Raw genomic sequence first — 23,037 nt, forward strand, 5'->3', positions numbered from 1 at the left:
TCCTAACTGGCCTAAGACAGGGAATTGTTTATTAGGATTAAATGTCAGGAATGGTGAAAACTGAGTTTAAATGTATTTGGCTAAGGTGTATGTAAACTTCTGACTTCAACTGTATTTCTGTATTTCATTTTCAAATAAATATGCAAAAATGTGTCATTACGGTTATTGTGTGTAGATGGGTGAGAATATGTTATATTTAATACGTTTTGAATTCAGACTGTAACACAACAAAATGTGGAATGGGTATAAATACTTTCTGAATGCACCATACATCTGGGAAACGGATGGAGTGGGAACCTTAATTGAAAACTTTCTGTTGACACTGTTTGCTATGAACATTACTGGTTAATTGTGTTATTACATTAACTGTAAACCTGATGAGAACTTTTGAATGTTCTGTGAATCTTGTTACTGATGTTGTGCACAACATGTTAGTGAATGTTAGATTATTCCAAGGATATTTCATTTTAAACATTTTTTGAAGAATACCAATATTTTGTTATCAAAAACATTCTATGTTTTTGGATGTTGTCATCCAAATGTTAGTTAAACCCTAACTATAACTTAATGGGAATCTTAGCTAATGTTGCCGGTTTGCTGGGTAGGCTGTTCATGGTTGTGTACCCGTTAAGTTACAAGCATTATTAAACCAGACATTTGTTACAATGTTGCCAGACAGTGGACCAGATAATATCTAGTTGGATTATGATGTATAAACCCACTATAAAGTCTTCATGGTGTTCTTGGAAAAGACAACAATATTTGGACACCAAAGTGGTAATTTATGGTCCTGTGATCATCTCAGTCTCTGAGGCTTTATAGAGGAATCAAGTTGCTCTGCCAATATATTTCAGCTGTACAGCAGCTGTGAAGGATGTACTTTCATTGGTAAATCCCTCAACTAATGGCTTTTGAACCACATCTATTCTTCGACAATTGGTCTCGTCTTTAGAGCAATAGCAGCCTCCAAGTTTGAAAAGCCACGTCTAGTGGATTTCTAAATTGGTTACATTTTTGTAAAAATCAGGATGACTTGTAACTAGCTTTCACTTCGTTGATTTTCCCATTAAAATTGCAATTTTGGCATTCAAAGGTTTTTCATATGTATGTATAAACTGGAATATAATACTGAAGTGGCTGAGAGATTAGATTTGATACTAGTCCAGTGGCAATTTTAGCATGTAAATCTTGGTGGGGCCCAAAGAAAATAGCTGATATGGCTGACTTGCTAAACCAATATGGTTTCTAATTGAGATGTTCAAACTATGGCATAAGGGGACGACAAGTGGATAAAAGGCAATCCGTAATTTAAATTAAGACAGAGCGAGCTAGGACAGACATAGTCAATATAATTATTTGTTTGGCACTTTTGAAATGTACACCAACAGAAATCAGAACATGGGCCATTCTTACAGTGTTCTCCCTGTACACTAAGTCAGAACTGTAGGATAAATAAAGCGAGCATATAAGCAGACAATGAAAGCTCTTGCAAAATTTGATGATTACATTTCTCTAAAACAGGTTATAGGCTACATGTGCACCACCAAGTCAGAACAGTAGGCGGAATTAAGAAAGGTTGACTAAATTATTAGGATGAGGCACATGGGCTACTAACAGCTTACTACACAACATACACTTAGTATTACTTTCTTAGCTACCGTATACATACAGTATCTCCCTGGCATATTACATTGTTTATGCAGCAGCATACAAGACATTTCTGGACTCACCTTTTTGTGCTGTGCTCACTTGAACAGGAAGGTGGCATGGCGGTCCTTCATGGGCAAAGTCTGGCATTTATGGTGATTTCACTGGGAACTTGGAAAAAAACAAGGTTGAATCATGATGACGTCAATGATCTTCATGTCGTAGCTCTAGAAAAGAGGCCCGAGTTCCCGACTTACAATTCTGAATTGGATGACCGTTCAAAGCGTATTTCCCAGTCGGAGCTCGTAGCTCGAAGTCGGAGCTCGAAGTCAAGTTTTTGCAGTTCCAAGTTAACAGTTGTTTTGAGCGCGGCACAAATCATGCTTCATTGACAGCATGGCCAATGTTGAATGTTTATTATTTTAAACTTGGAAACTAGACACTTAAACCCAGATTTGGGATCACACAGCCACTCCACTGAATATCAGGCTAGTGATTGCTTTGCAATGGTTGCAGTTAGCCACTGTCACTGATTCCTTCCAAACCACTCATTGTTGATTTTGCGATTTCCAACTTGTTGTGTAATGTTTATGTCCAATAGCCGATGAGCACCAATATGTTTTATCTATTTCTCTTCATTATTTATCTTCATATGACAAGGAATAAAAAGGATTTGCCAGTAGATTGTCGACTTGATTCATAATGATGACTGCTAGCTAAGATTTTGAAAGTATGTACAGTGGGGCAAAAAAGTATTTAGTCAGCCACCAATTGTGCAAGTTCTCCCACTTAAAAAGATGAGAGAGGCCTGTAATGTTCATCATAGCTACACTTCAACTATGACAGACAAAATGAGAAAAAAATCCAGAAAATCACATTGTAGGATTTGTAATGAATTTATTTGCAAATTATGGTGGAAAATAAGTATGTATGTGTATGTATATATATGTGTGTGTATGTATATATATATATGTGTGTGTGTGTGTGTGTGTGTGTGTGTGTGTGTGTGTGTGTGTGTGTGTGTGTGTGTGTGTGTGTGTGTGTGTGTGTGTGTGTGTGTGTGTGTGTGTAAGTATTTATCAATAAGATAACCCTAAGTTACAAGAATATAATCTCTCAGGTATCTCCAGATATATCCAAACATGGGAGAATCAAAATGGCAAGGGTGCAACATTTAACCCAGCAATGTGAATCTTTGTGAGGGGAGATGAGAATAGCATTACAATAAATGTCACTGTATTAGAATTACAGCCAACCCCATCCTGTACTTTATTACTGTCACTGGCTAGTTTTGGTTTCATCATGTGATCATGCGATTTATCATTGTCTCCGAAGTCTCGGAGGTCATCAGCCATGTGGAAATGCTATTTGTCTGGGCATATCATAGCTCAGTGAGTTAATCAGCGTGCACTGAATGGCAACAATGAACAAGTGGGCCCAAGAGGTATAAAACAATGCGATCGCTGCCTGGTTGAGGCATACGGCAGAAGGTACAGTAGTATATGTTATAGCAGAGATGAAGGATATACCCCATTCACATTACATTGATAGATCCTGCCAAGCTCATCATTAGTTTAATCGGATTATGATAATTCTGACTAGACAACACCTTACTGTGGCCTTTCTGCAGCCAATTATTTTATGATGTATGCTTTTAGAATAGCGTTTGATTTATTTATGTGGCCTTGATATGTGACCTGAACAGGTTGGCTGTGCATAGCATACCCACGTTGAGAGATAAATCTGGTCTCTCCGCCAGAGATGCTCCTGTCACTCTCCATGCCTCTTCAGTGGAATGGGATCACTTGTTTACTCAACTTCTCAATATACTGTATTACCTCAGTTAGTGGTCGGAAAACTACCCAATTGTCATACTTGAGTAAAATTAAAGATTAATTAATCTTAATTGAAAATAACTCAAGTAAAAAGTGAAAGTCGCCCAGTAAACTACTACTTGAGTAAAGTCTAAAGGTATTTGGTTTTAATATGCTTAAGTAAAAGTATAAATCATTTCAAATTCCAAACCAGATGGCAAGATATTCTTTTTTCTTTTTTATTTACGGATAGCCTGGAGCACACTCCAACACTCAGACATAATTAACAAACAAAGCATTTGTGACCATTTTCTTGTTCTGCTAAGCATTAAAAATGTAAATACTTTTGGGTGTCAGGGAAAATGTATGGGAGTAAAAAGTACATTATTTTATTTAGGAATGCAGTGGAGTAAAAGTAAAAGTTGTCAAAAATATAAATAGTAAAGTAAAGTAAAGATACCTAAAAAAAAATGACTTAAGTAGTACTTTAAAGTATTTTTACTTAAGTACTTTACACCACTGACCTCAGGCATGTCAGCTAAAACATGTATTTACTTTCCAGAGGCTGATTCAGGACTTTTACAAGCATTTCTAGAAGCTTACAAAGGGTCACCACACCACAACCTCACAAAATGATTTGTAGAACTTTTGAAAAAGACGTTTGATGAATGGCAGGTAATTTGAGTGACCACTTGGCAGACCACTCGGCACATGTTGAAGACCCTTTATGTCCATTTAGAGTCCTGTCTCTTGCACATAGTACATGTATGGCTCATCTAGGCAAGAGGCCATGCTTACCATATACATTTTGATATATGAAATGTGTTATTTTATTTTCTCAGAAGATATTACCCATCATTGCATACATTTATCAAAATTATTTTCCCGAGTTCGTCACCAGCTACATCAGAGATCTCTGACATATTGACGTTTAAAATGGCAAAAAAGTAAACTTCACTTGTTTTTCTTCCTGTTTTCCTCATCGAGATCTGGTTATGTCTCTTGCTGTATTTTGGATGACCAGGCACTGGTGACATAACCCAAAGGCCGCCATGCTCCAATGAGGGGCCGGCCATTGCTGTCTTGTTAGCACCCAGGCGGCTCACCTCAGTACTTGTCCATGGCTGGAATGATCACTATGTGCCATGACATTTTATCAATATGGAAAAGGATCGAAGAAGGGACTAATCCAGTAGGTTTATGTGGGATTATATCTACTCTGGAGGCTATTTAGTTCCACTTGGGGAACTGTATGTGGAAGGACGAACATGGCAGGAGACTGGCACCACATGAAACTTGCTGGTCTTATTGAAATAAACACATCCGGCGTTCTGGTCAGCTGCAGCTTGTTATGATATTTGTACCTCCAGACGATTAGTATTTCATTCTTTTAGGATGGCTCACTTTAGAAGAGGAAGCTAGGTGAACTCATTGAACTTACAAATAAATTAATGTTGCTTAGATGAGAAACATCAAAAATGTCTACACAGATTTGAATGATAGCGAACATGTTTAGATGCCATGTGTATTCACTTTTTGATGTAAACAAATATCAATGCTTGGGAAAAGGGACTGTGGTCTGTACGCATTTCACTAGCAGCAAACAGCTTGGAAAGCATGTACTGCATTGTCGTGTATCAGTTGAAAGATCGCTGTCACGTACTACAACAACAGGACCAAGGCGTCCAAACCTCTTGCTCCCTGTGTTTTCATTTGGAGCGCAATGTTAGATGTTTTATTACCCAGTTTAAAATATCCTCCTTGTCCTTTCATCAATCATGGTCAAGTGACCGCATTTGTCATATCAAGTTTTGGGGACATGCAACCTTCAGCATAACAAGTTCATATTCTTCATTATTTATGCCGCTACAGTATATAGGATGGTGACATAGAAACAGAACTACAGAAAGACTAGTAGAGTGTCTGTGCGAACAGTAATGATGCAAACAACATTGCACAAGCACAATATATTGTATTCCCCAGTCGGGATTCAGAATTGTCCTTTGGATCATGACCAGACTGTCAAAGCAGCAGTAATTACATAGAAGCCACTCTGAGTGTGAAGGATTAAGATCTCAGTGATATCAGAAACAGACACGTTCCCATGGAGAGGACCGAGTATAAACAGGCATTACACGCAGTCTTCCTCATGCAAGTGTCTGCCATTGGAAATGCAGGAACAACTGCAAAAACAAACTGTTAGACACGACTATCAGGCAGATGAGATAAGGTTTTCCTTGGGCTGTTTTGACGCAAACATCAAGGGTGGTGTTTTGATGCTTCGTTTCCTGACTTCTTTATGCTATCTGTATCCTTTCAAAGGATACATCAAAAATAAGACATTATCCCATTCATATTACTATCAAAAATGTGCAACAGAAAAGAAAACTAGAAAGGGGGCAAATACTTTTCCACATCACTGTATATACAGAAGTATTTATGATTTTCTCTGTTTTTGCATATTTTTGACACTGAATGTTTTCAGATCTTCAATTAAAACCTACTATTAGATACCTGAGTTTACATTTTATATTTATTTATTTAAAATAAATTAAGTTATGCAACGGTGAGGAAACAACAACTACGGGAAGCGTTTGGTTGAAGTCATTGCAGGTGGCACAACCAGTTATTGAGTGCAAGGGGGCAATTACTTTTTCACACAAGTATATTTGGTGTTGCATAATTTTGTTTATGAAATAAGTATGAAACTGTTGTATTATTTGTTCACTCTGGTTTGCTTAATCTAATATTAGGTTTTGGTTGAAGATCTGAAAATATTTCTTTTGAAAAATATGCAAAAGTAGAGAAAATTAGGAAGGGGGCAAGTACTTTTTCACATCACTGTATATTAGAGAAATTATTAAACTGAGATCCTTGTGTTGATTGAAGGTTAAGTTCTCACAGAAGTTTTCCAAATCATTCAAAGCCCTTTAACTTTAGTTTAGGTCAATAGGTTTTTCTTTTAAAAGACTCATAAGAGTCCTCCAACAACAACTGTCTCGGAGCACTAACAGGATGAGAAAAAGATATGACACAATAAAAATAAGGTACTCTTCATTACGCATAACATGTTACATAATGCATTCAGCATGATGAAAGGGACAAGTGACTCCTTCTTAACCTCATCCTGCGAAGTCTACGTTGTAGTATCATCACAGCTGATGACCATTAGCGCTATGAGAGGTCAGCTATGTAAGATCAATATTAACCCACGTTGTGTTTGTAAAGCTACAGTATATGGGAAGCATATGGTGTTTCCGTCATTTCACCTTGATGAAATTACTACAATATTCTTTGAAGTGCTTTTTAGCAGTAACACTAGTTGACCATTGAATAGACGCATATAAGAAATGAAAACAAATTATGTGAATAACTTCATGTACATATCTTGCATTTGAAACAATCCCCATTTTCTGTTTGAATTAAAGCAGCTAATGAATAAGATAAATCTACTCTCTGATTGAATGATATAGGCACTGTATGCGTGACAAGATTTGAATACCAACCTAATAACTTAGGTTACATAGCTTTAAATGGAGACCACCACACCAATCATGTTCTTTTCAGCAAATGTTTCTGTGAAGATGGCTAGACTGTCACCAGTCATTATGTGGTGTAGAGAAACTCAGTATCTGTTGATACCCCTCACTCCATCATCCTTTTCATCATATAGCCCCCTACCCCCAGACCACCCTCCTCCCCTTTTGAGGAACCGTCTGCCTAAATACAGGGAGAGCCTCCTCTTGATCGGAATCACTGTGTCTGGTTACTAACAGGCTGGCAGAGAAATCAAACCTGTTTCCCCCAAAGGATTTACTACAAAGCAAAACCTTGAGGGCAGCGAGAAAATACCCCAAGAAATACCCAAGGAAAGACCCAAGCCCTCAAATACAGTCTGAGTTGGACTAACAGTACGTGAGCATTAGACAGGCAACAGGCAGGTAAGCTACCTTTAACTGACTATTGCAAGATCATACTGAGTAAGGTCACTGGAGAAATGTAATTTCCAGGGACCATAAAACATATTTAATTCCCAGGTGTACCTGAAATGTACCTACAGTGTACCTAAAGTTGTACTGGATTTTGAAAAACAAACACCCTGAGGGTTCTACTAAGAGGGAGATCAGTCGTGTATGAGGAATTATCATATTTTTGCCCATTTAAAGGGCAATATATTTGGTTAACTGTTCTACACTGGACCATACTGTATTTTTCCCCAATGAGCTCGGTCCCAGCACACTATCTCTGTGATGACTTGATTCTTGTCGTAAATGTATTATAATGCAATATTTCATGCTGCACACAATAAATGTAATTTAAAATGTGATGTCATTAATGACATGTGGGTTTAAGTTCTAGTACGCTATTTAAGAAAATAAATATCAGCCTTTCACTTTTTATCTTATCTAATTATATTTTTGTAAGAGAATGTAATTTTTTTCTTTCTTACTTGATTGATGATGTCATCCTCTGATTAAAAAAAGACATGCTATGGATTACATTTCAGGCCATGGAACCCATGATGTGTTGGACCACATGTAGTAAGGTCAGCCGTAGTGAAGACCACAGGGGGTTGGTGGCACCTTAATTGGGGAGGACGGGCTCATGGTAATGGCTGGTGCGGAATCAGTGAAACCATGTGTTTGATGCCATTCCATTTACTCCGTGCCAGACATTATTATGAGCTGTCCTCCCCTCGAAGCCTCCACTGGTAAAGACACAAGAAGTCATTGCAGTAGGCAGGCCTGGGTTCAAATACTAATTAAAATCTTTCAAATACTTTGAGTGTTTGCTTTAGGCTGCCTGGAGAGCCAGGTGGTCAGTGTTAGCACTTTTGAGACTTTTCTATTGGTTGCATTGCAACAGACAATCTCAATCAAGCACATATACAGTATTTGCAATGAATTATAATAGCATTTGAACCCAGGTCTAGCAGTAGGTTACCAGCAGGGTCACAGCTAACTATAGAGTTCGAAGTGTGTACTGTCAGTGTTTGTCCTGCTAGTGTTATGACTCATGGGACGGGAAAGAACATGACAAGAAGGGAATGCTTGGCACACTGATGTTCATTAAAGTCATATACTTTTTATTTAGTATGGTGCTCTGACTGCCAAGATGTAATGACCCTCAAATACATTTGGGACTCTTTCCATGTAGCAATAATGCCTTAATTCAAACTACTGTAGCTCTAGGAATTTCTAAAACCTTAAGGTTCAGAGTTTGCCATTTTGTTCAGCAGGTTTGATTTATTGTACTCACATCAGCTAAGCATATACTTCTTTATTTGGAATGTTTCAAAGAAAATACTGTACTCAACAACGATCTCTCAGATCATAATGTGAGGACATGTGAGGGTAAACTATCCCAGCACTCTGATTGACTATCTGTGCCATATTTCGTCAGGCTTAGCCTCTCACTATGTATCAGTTGGCAGGTACACATGCAAGTGAAGTTCTAATGGTTTAGACTTAGAGCATGGAACGCTCAATTAGAACGGTATGTGCGTTATTGACAAAGAATGCTATCTTGATAATCAATCACTATTATTTTATTAACCCTTTTTACATCTGCAGTTGTATCAAAGTGCTTTATGATAAGACATACAGTATCCACAGCTCTAAACGTTTGAGAATTGCCTCATATCAAGTCTAGGGATGCGGCAGGGTAGCCTAGTGGTTAGAGCGTTGGACTAGTAACCGAATGGTTGCAAGTTCAAATCCCCGAGCTGACAAGGTACAAATCTGTCGTTCTGCCCCTGAACAGGCAGTTAACCCACTGTTCCTAGGCTGTCATTGAAAATAAGAATTTGTTCTTAACTGACTTGCCTAGTAAAATAAAAAAATAAAAAAAGCTACAGTACCAGTAATTTACCAAATTATTGGAATCTTCCGTCATTTTGGTAGTTAATATCAAATCTATGGCAATCGTAACTTTGGTCATTTATATTGAATTCCTATATAGTATTCCTTTTTTATATCGGTGTTCAAATTGTCCATGAGTTTCTAGTAGATAGATCATATGGTTCAAGAGAAAATAGCCTAAATAGTGAAAAAAGCATCTAATCAACAATGGCATTATTTTTAACTACTTCCGCAACCTGTCCAACTACTGACTTTTTTCACAACTGCTTCCAGTTTAATGCCAAAACATTTATTTCAAATACATGTTGACAGTGAAACAAATAAAAGTATTAAAAATATATACAGTGCCTTCGGAAGGTATTTAGACCCCTTGACTTTTTCAACATTTTGTTACGTTCCAGCCTTTTTCTCATCAATCTACACACAATACCCTAGAGAAGAAAAATGTTTTTAGAAATATTCTAATGATTCGCCCCCCCCCCCCCCCCCCCATCATTTGAATTATCACTCATAGAGCAAAGAACACTTTTGTGAACTGCAAAGAATAATTTCAGGGCTCAAAGGGATATTATTTGAGTCATTACGATTCCACACCTTTCCCAAAGAACCCTTGAGGAACCCTCTTTTCTTTGTGTATATAGTGCATTCGGAAAGTATTCAAACCCCTTGACTTTTTACACATTTTGTTACGTTACAGCCTTATTATAACATTGATTACATTTTTACAAAATCTTATCAATCTACAAGCAATACCCCAATATGACAAAGTAAAAACAGGTTTTCAGACATTTTTGCAAATGTATTAACAATAAAAAATAGAAATGCCTTATTTACATAAGTATTCAGACCCTTTGCTGTGAGACTAGACTATTGAGCTCAGATGCATGCTGTTTCCATTGATCATCCTTGAGATGTTTCTACAACTTGATTGGACATGATGGTAAATTCAATTGATTGGACATGATTTGAAATGGCACACACCTGTCTATATATTGTCCCACAGTTGGCAGTGCATGTCATAGCAAAAACCAAGCCATGAGGTTGAAGGAATTATCTGTAGAGCTCCGACACAGGGTTGTGTCGAGGCACAGATCTGGGAAAAGATACCAAAAAAAGTATGCAGCTTTGAAGGTCCCCAAGAACAGTGGCCTCCATCATTCTTAAATGGAAGAAGTTTGGAACCACCAAGACTCTTCCTAAAGCTGGCCGCCCAGCCAAACTGAGCAATCGGGGGAGAAGGGCCTTGGTCAGGGAGGTGACCAAGAACCTGGTCACTCTGACAGAGCTCCAGAGTTCCTCTGTGGAGATGGGAGAACCTTCCAGGACAACTATCTCTGCAGCACTCCACCAATCAGGCCTTTACTGTAGAGAGGCCAGACAGAAGCCACTCCTCAGTAAAAGGCACATGACAGCCCGCTTGGTGTTTGCCAAAAGGCACCTGAAGACTCTCAGACTATGAGAAACAATATTTTTTTGGTCTGATTAAACCAAGATTGAACTCTTTGGCCTAAATGTGTGTGGAGGAAACCTGGCACCATCCCAATTGTGAAGCATGGTGGTGGCATCATCATGCTGTGGGGATGTTTACTATATATAAAGGATATTTCATGCTGAAACCCCCATATTAAACACCTATGGTATTCAATTGGTTGATGGTTTATATTTAGGATAATGTTTTACAGCTTTGACATATTTTTTATTTTAAAATCATCTTATTCAATTATTTAATTTATTTGACAAGGCCACACAGGAGGCCAGCGATTATTACCGACACCTGTGATAATCTGAAGTACTCAAAAGGGTACTTAAGTAATAGATTACATAAAATCCTTGAAAGACAACAATATTCTGGTAGTTTAGTGGAAAATGAATGTTTCCAGTATTATATCCTCCCTTTGCAACCCTAACCAAGCCCCTTAAGCTTTTCTACTGCAATCACCTTAAGTCTGCCACTTTTTGGCACAGTCACTCTAATTCTGATATTTTGCCTTTTTAAAAAAAAAAAATTCTCTCAAACAGATCAGATCGTTTGCCAAAAACTGTTACAAACTAGATACTTGTTTGCATTTTTATATCAAAAACCTTTGTTGACCTTGCTATTTCATTCTGCGTACCCATTCAAGTATAACCACTCCAGTCATTTGCACAATCTTGGTGATAGCATGATCATAGTTTTATGAGGTATGTGCCCTATCACATGCACAGGGTTAGTCTTGGCTGTTTAATGAAAGGTAATACATCTTCTGAATCCCATGTAATTAAATTGGCTTCTGACAGTTTAAAATGACAACACCACACAAAAAGATGAAAGGCAATGTACTGTATGCTGTATCTTTACCAGATTATGAGAAACACAGACACACACACACACAGACACACACACTTTGCCTTGCTCAAGATACACAATCATATGCGTCCCATAAATTATGAATATTGTCAGCCAACAACAAGGAACTTTTCATCTCTTAGATTAAATACAGTCTACGGTACAGCACACTGTGCACCCTGAGCATGTGTCATTGTCACTGTTATGAGCTGTGGTCACTATCAGTCACACAGGAAAAGGGCATCAGCCTAAAGTTCATACACAACATGCATCCTTCACACTCCACATTTAAAGGACACTTCAGCAAGTGCAAGACTTTACAGATGACATGTTAACATTGCCTTCTAGAGACAGACATACAGCTGCTGTGTTCAGGAACTTTGGACTCTGCAACCTCTTTTGGAAAGACATTCTCGTGATAGATAAAGTATAATGGAGAACAATGATTGAAAATATAAAAATTCCTAAGTAATCAATCAGTTGATGTTTACATGATGTTTTCATTTACAGAGAGCCCCCTGATTGACTGAGCTTTTGGATCACACACACATATCTGCCAAGATGTGGAAGAAGTCAAAGGTCACAGACCAGACGGCCACTGGCCAAGGAGGTACTGTATACATGAGTGTTCCTTTCTCTCCTTCCTAATTCCAGTACAGTACATACTAAGACAGAGAAGACATCAAACATCAAGCGTTATCTTCACAAGGCACCCAATGATTGCCAGAGAAAATAAAGATGGGGATACCTTGTGGTGCACTGTAGTATTGCAGTAGCCTATATTGGCAGCAAACACTACATGACCAAATGTATGTGGACACCTGTTTGTCGAACATCTGATTCCAAAATTATGGCTATTAATATGGAGTTGGTCCCCCTTTGTTGCTATAACAGCCTCGACTCTTCTGGGAAGCCTTTCCACTAGATGTTGGAACAATGATGCATGGACATGCTTCCATTCAGCTACAAGAGCATTAGTGAGGTTGGGCACTGATGTTGGGCAAATAGGCCTGGCTCGCAGCCGGCGTTCCAATTCATCCCAAAGGAGTTCGATGGGGTTGAGGTCAGGGCTCTGTGCAGGCCAATCAAGTTCTTCCACACCGATCTCGACAAACCATTTCTGTATGTACCTTGCTTTGTGCACAGGGGCATTTTCATGCTGAAATACGAAAGGGCCTTGCCCAAACTGTTGCCACAAAGTTGGAAGCACAGAATCATCTAGAATGTAATTGTATGCTATGGTGTTAAGATTTCCCTTCACTGGAATCTTAGACTCGTGTGCTGCTGCTCGGCCATGGAAACCCATTTCATGAAGCTCCCGACGAACAGTTATTGTGCTGAAGTTGCTTCCAGAGGCAGTTTGGAAGTTGGTAGTGAGTGTTGCAACTGAAGACAGACGATTTCCACACGCTACGCGCTTCAGTACTCTGCAGTCCGGTTCTGTGAGCTTGGGTGGCCTATCACTTGGCAACTGAGCCGTTGTTGCTCCTAGACGTTGTTGGGAGGTGGCATCCTATGATGGTGCCACGTTGAAAGTCACTGAGCTCTTCAGTAAGGCCATTCTACGGCCAATGTTTGTCTATGGAGATTGCATTGCTGTGTTCTCGATTTTATACACCTGTCAGCACTGGTTGTGGCTAAAATAGCTGAATCCACTCATTTGAAGGGGTGTCCACATACTTTTTTATATACAGTTCTGTGAAAAAGTATTTGCCCCCTTTCAAAAACTGTCTTAACTTTAGCATATTTTTTATACTGAATATTAATGGGATAATGGGACCCATGTCATCCAAAAAGTTTGACTTTTCACTCATCTGTCCGTAGAACATTCTTCCATGAGTTTTGATGATCATCCAGGTGCTTCCAGGTGCCTTTTGACAAACTTGAGTAAGAACCTCATACCAACGTTTTTTTATTTGATTTTATTTCACCTTTATTTGACCAGGTTGACCAGTTGAGCATGGTGTTGGTAGTGTGATGATTTGGGGATGCTTTGCTCCCTCAGGACCTGGACGACTTGCCTTAATAGAATGAACCATGAATTCTACTCTGTATCATAGAATTTTACAGGAGAATGTCAGGCCATCTGTTTGTGAGCTGAAGCTGGAGCACAGCTGGGTCATGCAGCAAGACAATGATCCAAAACACACAATCAAGTCTACATGAAAATTGGTTAAAAAGCAACACACTTGACTTTTTGGAATAGCCTAGTCAAAGTCCAGACCTAATCCCAATTGAGATGTTCTGGCAAGACTTGAAATTGGCAGCTCATGCTTGAAAACACACAAATGTCACTGAGTTAAAGCAGTTCTGCATTGAAGAGTGGGCCAAAATCCCTCCACAGCAATGAGACTGATCAACAACTACAGGAAGCATTTGGTTGCAGTCAATTCAGTTAAAGGTGCCTCAACCAGTTATTTAGTGTACGGCGGCAATTAATTTTAATTGTAATTTGTCAACTCAGGTTCCCTTTATGTAATATTAGGTTTTGATTGAAGATCTGATAACATTCAGTGTCAAAAATTTGCAAAAATAGAGAATATCAGAAAGGCATGGTATTGTGTATGTTGGCAGAAAGCCTGCTTTAGCATTGCTACTTATACTGGCCAAGTAAAACTCTTTTTGATAATAGCCGGGTTACAAAAATGCTTTCATCATGTAAACTATTTTTCTCTGGGACCAATTATTTTCCCATTATGAACAGGAGAATTTGTTTGACCTTTTTTCATATTGCGAAAAGGCTGTCCTTAGGGAACTCAATGGATTGAAGAAATTGTACTTTGGTAATGTCTTCATGCATTGTGGCTAGTGGGCCGTAGTGTGATTGATTAATAGTACCTTGTGGAATTACAATAAAGGAACTGATGAGACAAACATTTCAGATATTTGCTTTATGGTAATGCCTAAAAAGACACTACTGAGGACCACAGAATGGCAATATCAGGGCTCCTGCCAACTCTTAACTCTCAGGCACTATGGATGTACCAAGGTCCCTGATCAGTCTATTATGAAATGTTTTGTATTATTTTTTTATGTAACCTTTATTTAACTAGGCAAGTCAATTAATATCAAATTCTTATTTACAATGATGGCCTACCCCGGCCAAACCCTAACCCTGACGACGCTGGGCCAATTGTGCACCGCCCTATAGGACTCCCAATCACAACTGGTTGTGATACAGCCTGGAATCAAACCAGGGTCTGTAGTGATACCTCTAGCACTGAGATGCAGTACCTTAGACCGCTGCACCATTTGGGAGATGAACCACCCCAAGAAAAACCACAACAAAGGAAATAAGAACATTTTAAGTGATCAGCAGTTTCAGAAGAGGCGACTAAGACCCAAGACAATGAACAAGACAAGATGGAACTCGTTTTAAAATGAATGTTCAGTCTCATTGAATATTGAACATTGCAGATGAGCCCGAGGTTTGTCTCCTTTATATACAATGGCAGCTCTTTGAAATATAGCCATTCCATCGGAGTTGAGTAGAACATAAACACAAGAACATTGGAATTGCCCTGAGGATGGGGAGGGAGGGCCATGAAATCAAGCTCTAGGGTCTAGTACCATGTCTCACAGGAGAGAGGAAAAATCTCTACAATATGACATTTTCTGAGATTCAGACACATCTGCAAGAAATGAATGAAGTTGTATTGCCGTACTAACTTGGTCCTTGTAGTACCATTAGTTAAGCCCATTAGGGATATGTCTTTAACTATTGTCCTTAAATGTACAAAACTACATTCCAAATGTAGCAAAATGTCTTTGTACCTGTATTTGTCTTTCACCCCATTTATTAAATTGGTCACACTTTACTTTAAGCCAAAAATCCTTCATTACCTGTTTTAGGCATATATGAGCCTTTATGAAGATGTATTATAAAGCTTACATAATATGTTACATAATGGTAATTTATGGCTTTAAGTAAAATGTTACAAATGTATTGTATGTCCCTATGTTGGAATATATCCTGTCTTTACCATACATATTGTAATGTATGAGGATTCTAATGTCTCTCTGCCATTCTGCCAAAGTACTAGGCCTAAACCATGTCTTTGCCAGAAAGGTACTTCTCCTCTCCCTCTCTCCAAGTCCTTACCAGGATGAATGTTTCTTGTCCCATCTGCTTCCATGTCATCCTTTTGTCTTTGCACGCCCAGGCCCTTCAGAGGCTGAACAGGAAGAAGAGAAAAAAGGTAGGACAGTGATGATCAAAAAGCAAGTTTCGCTTTTTCACTCACTGGTGTTTTTTGGTTTCCAAATTCCATATATTGAGGTACATTGATTTTGATTGGTTGTCCTGAGATTCTAAATATTCTGGGCAATTAATTAAATCAGTTAACCTCATGCTGCCTTCACGTCAGATGTGACCTCTGGGCGTATTTGAAGATGAAAAACACAAACAAACAACATTTTCAACTATTTTGGATTCAAACGTCAGTGGTATAGTATCTGTGTTGTATTCATGTTTTAGAAGATTATGTAGTAATCATGCACATTCTTCTGGAATGCACATAACAGGAAATATAAATGTTTATTTTCTTAAGATATTGTAAAACATAAAGGTAAACTGTAATCACTAACTTCAGGATAAAGAGGTTGATTTTCCTTTGATGTCTACATTCTGTTACGAAAATATAAAAATACAAAACACGCAACAAAACACTTCCAAAAACTCAAACATTTTCCTGTGTGAAATTGTAAAATACTATTCACATTCAAGGACAAGAATAATTTCTAAAAAATGTACTGCCCAGTGCACTTTGGATGTTTATTGTCCTGTCATGTGAACAGTAAAGGCATTCAGACAAACCATTTCCAGTACCTCACATGTGGAATAGCACGTCATGACTGACATCTGCTGGTGAGGATAAGAAGTCAGATAAAGCCACAACCTAAATGTCAGTCATGCAAAATAAACAACCTGACCAGAGATGCAGCAGGTGCATAGTATGTTAAACAAAATAGAAGTAAATATACATACATATATACAGTACCAGTCAAAAGTTTGGACACACCTACACATTCAAGGGTTTTTCTTTATTTTTAATATTTTCTACATTGTAGAATAATAGTGAAAACATCAACTATGAAATAACACATATGGAATCATGCAGTAATCAAAATATATTTTATATTTGAGATTATTCAAAGTAGCCACCCTTTGCCTTGATGACAGCTTTGCACATTCTTGCCATTTTCTCAACCAGCTTCATGAGGTAGTCACCTGGAATACATTTTATTTAACAGGTGTGCCTTGTTAAAAGTTCATTTGTTTGCATTTGAGGCAATCAGCTCTGTTGTGACAAGGTAGGGATGGTATACAGAAGATAGCCCTATTTGGTAAAATACCAAGTCCATGTTGTGACAAGACCAGCTCAACTAAGCAAAGAGAAAGGACAGTTCATCATTACTTTAAGACATGAAGGTCAGTCAATACAGAAAATGTCAACTTTGAAAGTTTCTTCAAGTGCAGTCGCAAAAACCATAATGCGCTATGATGAAATTGGCTCTCATGAGGCCCGCCACAGGAAAGGAGAACCCAGACTTACCAGAGTTCACTAAAATTCCCAGCCTTCGAAATTACAGCCCAAATAAATGCTTCACAGAGTTCAAGTAACAGACACATCTCAACATCAACTGTTCAGAGGAGACTGCATGAATCAGGCCTTCATGGTCAAATTGCTGCAAAGAAATCACTACTAAAGGACACCAATTAGAGGAAGAGACTTGCTTGGGCCAAGAAACACAAGCAATGGACATTAGACCGTGGAAATCTGTCCTTTGGTCCGATGAGTCCAAATTTGAGATTTTGGGTTCCACCCGTCATGTCTTTGTGAGACACAGAGTAGGTGAACGGATGATATCTGCATGTGTGGTTCTCACAATGAAGCATGGAGGAGGTGGTATGATGGTGTGGGGGTGCTTTGCTGGTGAAACTGTCTGTGATTTATTTAGAATTCAAGGCACACTTAACCAGCATGGCTACCACAGCATTCAGCAGTGATACTCCATCCCATCTGGTTTGCGTTTAGTGGGACTATCATTTATTTTTCAACAGGACAAAGACCCAACACACCTCCAGGCTGTGTAAGGGCTATTTGACCAAGAAGAGAGTGATGGAATGCTGTATCAGATGACCTGGCCTCCACAATCACCCAATGTTTTGGGATGAGTTGAACCGCAGAGGAGCAAAAGCCAAGAAGTGCTCAAAATATGTGAGAATTCTTTCAAGACTGTTGGAAAAGCCAAGAGTGCCAAGTGTGCAAAGCTGTCATTTTGGAGAAAAAAATATAGAACATTTTTATTTCACCTTTTTTTAGCCAGGTAGGCCAGTTAAGAACAAGTTCGCATTCACAACTGCAACCTGGCCAAGATAAAGCAAAGGAATCCGACACAAACAACAACACAGAGTTACACATGGAATAAACAAACGTGCAGTCAATAACACAATAGAAGAAGTCTATATACAGGGTGTGCAAATGGCGTCAGGAGGTAAGGCAATAAATGCGCCATAGTAGCAAAGTAATTACAATTTAGCAAATTAACACTGGAGTGATAGATGTGCAGATGATGATTTGCAAGTAGAAATACTGGTGTGCAAAATAGCAAAAAATTAATAAAAACAATATGGGGATGAGGTAGGTAGTTGGATGGGCTAGTTACAGATGGGCTGTGTACAGCTGCAGCGATCGGTAAGCTGCTCAGATAGCTGATGCTTAAAGTTAGTGAGGGAGATATAAGTCTCCAAATTCAGTGATCTTTGCAATTCTTCCAGTCATTGGCAGCAGAGAACTGTAAGGAAAGGCGGCCAAAGGAGGTGTTGGCTTTGGAGATGACCAGTGAGATATACCTGCTGGAGCGCGCAACCGGTGGGTGCTGTTATGGTGACCAGTGAGCTGAGATAAGGTGGAGCTTTACCTAGCAAAGACTTATAGATGACCTGGAGCCAGTGGGTCTGGCGACGAATATGTAGCGAGGGCCAGCCGACTAGAGCATACAGGTCGCAGTGGTGGGTGGTATATGAGGCTTTGGTGACAAAACAGATGGCACTGTGATAGACATCCAGTTTGCTTAGTAGAGTGTTGGAGGCTATTTTGTAAATGACATCGCCGATGTTCGAGGATCGGTAGGATAGTCAGTTTTATGAGGGTATGTTTGGCAGCGTGAGTGAAGGAGGCTTTGCTGCGAAATAGGAAGCTGAATCTAGATTTAATTTTGGATTGGAGATGTTTAATTTGAGTCTGGAAGGAGAGTTTACAGTCTAGCCAGTCACCTAGGTATTTGTAGTTGTCCACATATTCTAAGTCAGAACCGTCCAGAGTAGTGATGCTGGCCGGGCGGGCAGGTGCGGGCAGCAATCGGTTGAAAAGCATGCGTTTATAATGAGTAATGTAGGCGTGGCCAAACTTTTGACTGGTACTGTATATATACAGTGCATTCAGAAAGTACTCAGACCCCTTGACTTTTTCCACATTTTGTTACATTACAGCCTTATTCTAAAATTGATTAAATTGTTTTCCCCCTCATCAATCTACACACAATACCCCATATTGACAAAGCAAAAACAGGTTTTTAGACATTTTTGCAAATGTATTAAACATAAAAAACTTAAATATGACATTTACATAAGTATTCAGACCATTTACTCAGTACTTTGTTCAAGCACCCTTGGCAGTGATTAAAGAATATTATCCGCACAGAAGAATGGGTGAAACTCCCCAAATACAGGTGTGCCAAGCTTGTAGCGTCTTACCCCAGAAGAATGCAGGCTGTAATCTCTGCCAAAAGTGCTTTAACAAAATACTGAGTAAATGGTCTGAATACTTATGTAAATTTTATTTTATATAGATGTGCTAGAAAATCTAAAAACCCTCTTTTGCTTTGTCATTATGGGGAATTGTGTGTAGATTAATAAGGGGGGGAAACAATATAATCCATTTTAGAATAAGGCTATAACATAACCAAATGTGGAAAAGGTCAAGGAGTCCCAATACATCCCGAATGTATTGTATTTATATATAATGATTGAATAATTGATAATTGATTCATGCCATTTTTGAGTGCAGTTCATGTATTGATTCATTGATTGGATTTGTGTTTTTGTAAAACATTTGTTGGGGATTAATCAGACTTATTTCCCTCTTACTTCTCATCTTTTCTCCAGCTGGCATCAAGAAGAGGTCCAAGGTCCCTGGGGTCATGATCACGCAGTTTATAGAGGTTCTACCGGAGGGCAAGAGCACGCCAGACTTCCTTCGCAAACCCATCGCTCTAACCATTCAAGAGGGTGAGCCCCCAGGATGTTTTAGGGTTTCTGTATCAGGCCTAGGCCCTCTCAGTGTTGGTCTATATGCTCAGAGGTGTCATGCCCATAGGGGGCACAGGGGCACGTGTCCCCTAAGATTTGTCAAACATTTTTAAATACATGTTTTTTTTCTTTGTAATACTACACTTAGCTTTTATTAAATTGGCTTTAGCTAGTCCAGATAGATTCCCAATCTCCCAAACTCATAACTAGCTACCAAGAAGCCTTTTCATGCTATCAATCAAGTTAGAGTAGCTAGCTTGTCTAACTATCTTAGCTAGCAGGCCTGCTGGTAGACTTGTTGGTAGACTTGAAAAAAGCAAGCAATAACTAAATAAGACTCACATTCCTTTCAATCCTTTTTCACGTTGGGATTGGGGTATTTTATAATGAATCAATGTTTTTGCACATCCTACAGGTAAATTAGCCATTTTCAAAGCCAATGTGTGTGGGGATCCCAAACCAGAGGTGACTTGGGGAAGAGCTAAGGGGGATATGTCAGACACAGAAACATTTCAAAAGAAATATGATGAAGCTACTGGTGAATACACTTTAGAGGTGAGTCTAACCTTATGCACAAGAGTATGCATATAACCTATGAATCTGTTCAGTTGTGATTAAACAGTTAATTTATTTCACCAGATTCACAGAGTGTCTGGAGAGGAGGCAGACACTTACAAATGCTATGCTATCAATGAATATGGCAAGGCTATTTGCACTGCAGCATTGAATGTGATTGAGGGTGAGAATGTTTGTTTCTTTACACTTCATATAACTTACTTGTATGATCAGTTGAGTCCTTGTATTTTGGTGCTAATCCTAAACGTCTGTTATTAGTTGGATTCAAGAAGAAGAAGGCCATGGAGCAGTTAGAAGACATAGGTGGGTATTTTCATTCATTCATCCATCCATCCATCCATCCATGATTAAAGGTTTTTTTAAACTACAAAATAGTATTTGGAGAAGGAGATTTTTCAATCCGTGGCCTAATATTTTTACCTGTTCTCTAAAAAAACAGCATTGTTTATGGAAACCATTTTTTAATTTTGAAAGCACATTTAATAATTGCATTTATGTGTTTGCTTACCATGTCATGTGGTACTGTTGATCATTTGCCAACAAGTATCATTTTTAGGATGCAGTCATTCAATAGGTTTTGGCACCAAACATTTGTTTGCTGCTCCACTAGTTTCACTCTGTTAATCATGCTTTTTGTGTTTTAATGTTACTCCTACAAAGTGCACATATGTTATTATTAGGATGGCTATTCCTATGTTAAAAGTAATGATTAGAACTTACCTTTGATTCCTCATAATTTAAGAGGTGAAATATTTGTTCCCTTGTCGTGCTCAGGAAGGGGGCGTGTCAACCAGAACTTCGTTCGTCCATGTGTTCGTCCATCCTTTGTGTTGGGTAATGCCCAGTTGGCTAAATCCCAGTGGGAGAGCAATGTGTACCCTGTTTATTCAATACTTAGGCATGGTTCTACACTAATAATTGAAGTGTGTATTTATGGCAATTGTGTGTGCTTGTATTACCTGAATGTATTTTTGTGGCCCTCTCATGGGCCACAAAATCCATTTTTTTCATTCCATTATTTGTTGATTTGTTGCAATGGTAGGCTTATATTCAAACGTGAGCCCTTGATGGAAACATATGTAAGCTCTGTCATTCCTGTTGCAGCCAGACAGGGGACAGGTTGCTACATGGCTATTATCCGGCATTATTAAGTCCTTATAATCTTGGTTTAGATTTAGGCTTACTTATTATTTGATTTCTGTCCAGTTTATGTTCCTGTCTGTTCATCGTCACGTTTATTGTTTTGTATTAACGTCATGTAGCCCAAAGCCATTCAAACACATTTGTCTTTCAACTTCCGGCTCATTGACAAATGCAAACCATTGTTCAATATGAACTAAAATGGTCATTTTAATTTAAGTAAAATTGTGGGACTTGCTTTAGCTCTTTAAAATTATTTTTGTGGTTGTGGATGACATTTTCAGATTTTGTATTTAAAAAACAGAGAAGAAGACAAAGATTTCATACACCAGCTCTGGAACGGCTTGCGTACCACTGATTTAGACATCACTTCTCACAAGGCCATTTTGTGTGATTCTTTTACAAGACTCTGACATTAGCCATAGTCATATATAACGTGTAATGGCATAACACAATAGATTACATTAACTGGAATGTTACTCTCACTCCTGGTTACACAAAAAGAGCTGTGCGCCAACTGGACCCAAAAATATTCGAATGAGTCGCTGCCCCCAACATTTGAATCATCACTCATAGAGCAAAGAACACTTTTGTGAACTGCAATGAATCATTTCAGGGCTCAAAGGGATATTATTTGAGTCATTATGATTCCACACCTTTCCCAAAGAACCCTTGAGGAACCCTCTTTTCTTTGTGTATATAGTGCATTCGGAAAGTATTCAAACCCCTTGACTTTTTACACATTCTGTTACGTTACAGCTTTATTCTAAAATTGATTACATTTTTTCAAAATCTCATCAATCTACACGCAATACCCCATAATGACAAAGTAAGAACAGGTTTCAAACATTTTTGCAAATGTATTAACAATAAAAAACAGAAATACCTTATTTACATAAGTATTCAGACCCTTTGCTATGAGACTCGAAATTGAGCTCAGGTGCATCCTGTTTCCATTGAACATCCTTGAGATGTTTCTGCAACTTGATTGGAGTCCACTTGTGGTAAATTAAATTGATTGGACATCATTTGGAAAGGTGCACACCCGTCTATATAATGTCCCACATTTGACAGTGCATGTAAGGCCAAAAACCAAGCCATGAGATTGAAGGAATTGTCCGTAGAGCTCTGACACAGGATTGTGTCAAGGCACACATCTGGGGAAGGGTACCAAAACATTTCTGCAGCATTGAAGATCCATAACTACAGTGGCCTCCATCATTCTTAAATGGAAGAAGTTTGGAACCATCAACACTCTTCCTAGAGTTGGCCGCCCGGCCAAACTGAGCACTCGGGGGAGAAGGGCCTTGGTCAGAGCGGTGACCAAGAATCTGATGGTCACTCTGACTGAGCTCCAGA

General features: G+C 38.7%; 1 protein-coding gene across 5 annotated transcripts in view; it reads left to right on the forward strand.

Moving 5' to 3' along the window:
- The first annotated feature begins 7,204 nt into the window (after positions 1-7,204).
- LOC115132299 (immunoglobulin-like and fibronectin type III domain-containing protein 1) overlaps positions 7,205-23,037 on the forward strand; it is a 44,117-nt gene continuing 28,284 nt past the window's right edge. For 4 of the 5 annotated variants that reach the window (XM_029664788.2, XM_029664792.2, XM_029664790.2 and 1 more), the window contains exons 1-7: positions 7,205-7,402; positions 12,159-12,258; positions 15,812-15,847; positions 19,819-19,941; positions 20,378-20,517; positions 20,602-20,701; positions 20,797-20,841. In XM_029664788.2, the coding sequence (XP_029520648.1) occupies positions 12,210-12,258; positions 15,812-15,847; positions 19,819-19,941; positions 20,378-20,517; positions 20,602-20,701; positions 20,797-20,841 (493 nt within the window). In that variant the 5' untranslated portion in view covers positions 7,205-7,402; positions 12,159-12,209. The remainder of the gene's footprint in view (positions 7,403-12,158; positions 12,259-15,811; positions 15,848-19,818; positions 19,942-20,377; positions 20,518-20,601; positions 20,702-20,796; positions 20,842-23,037) is intronic. The other variant, XM_029664789.2, reaches the window with a different exon arrangement.

The sequence above is a fragment of the Oncorhynchus nerka genome, linkage group LG7 (assembly GCF_034236695.1).
Source record: "Oncorhynchus nerka isolate Pitt River linkage group LG7, Oner_Uvic_2.0, whole genome shotgun sequence".
In the NCBI taxonomy this organism is placed as follows: domain Eukaryota; kingdom Metazoa; phylum Chordata; class Actinopteri; order Salmoniformes; family Salmonidae; genus Oncorhynchus; species Oncorhynchus nerka.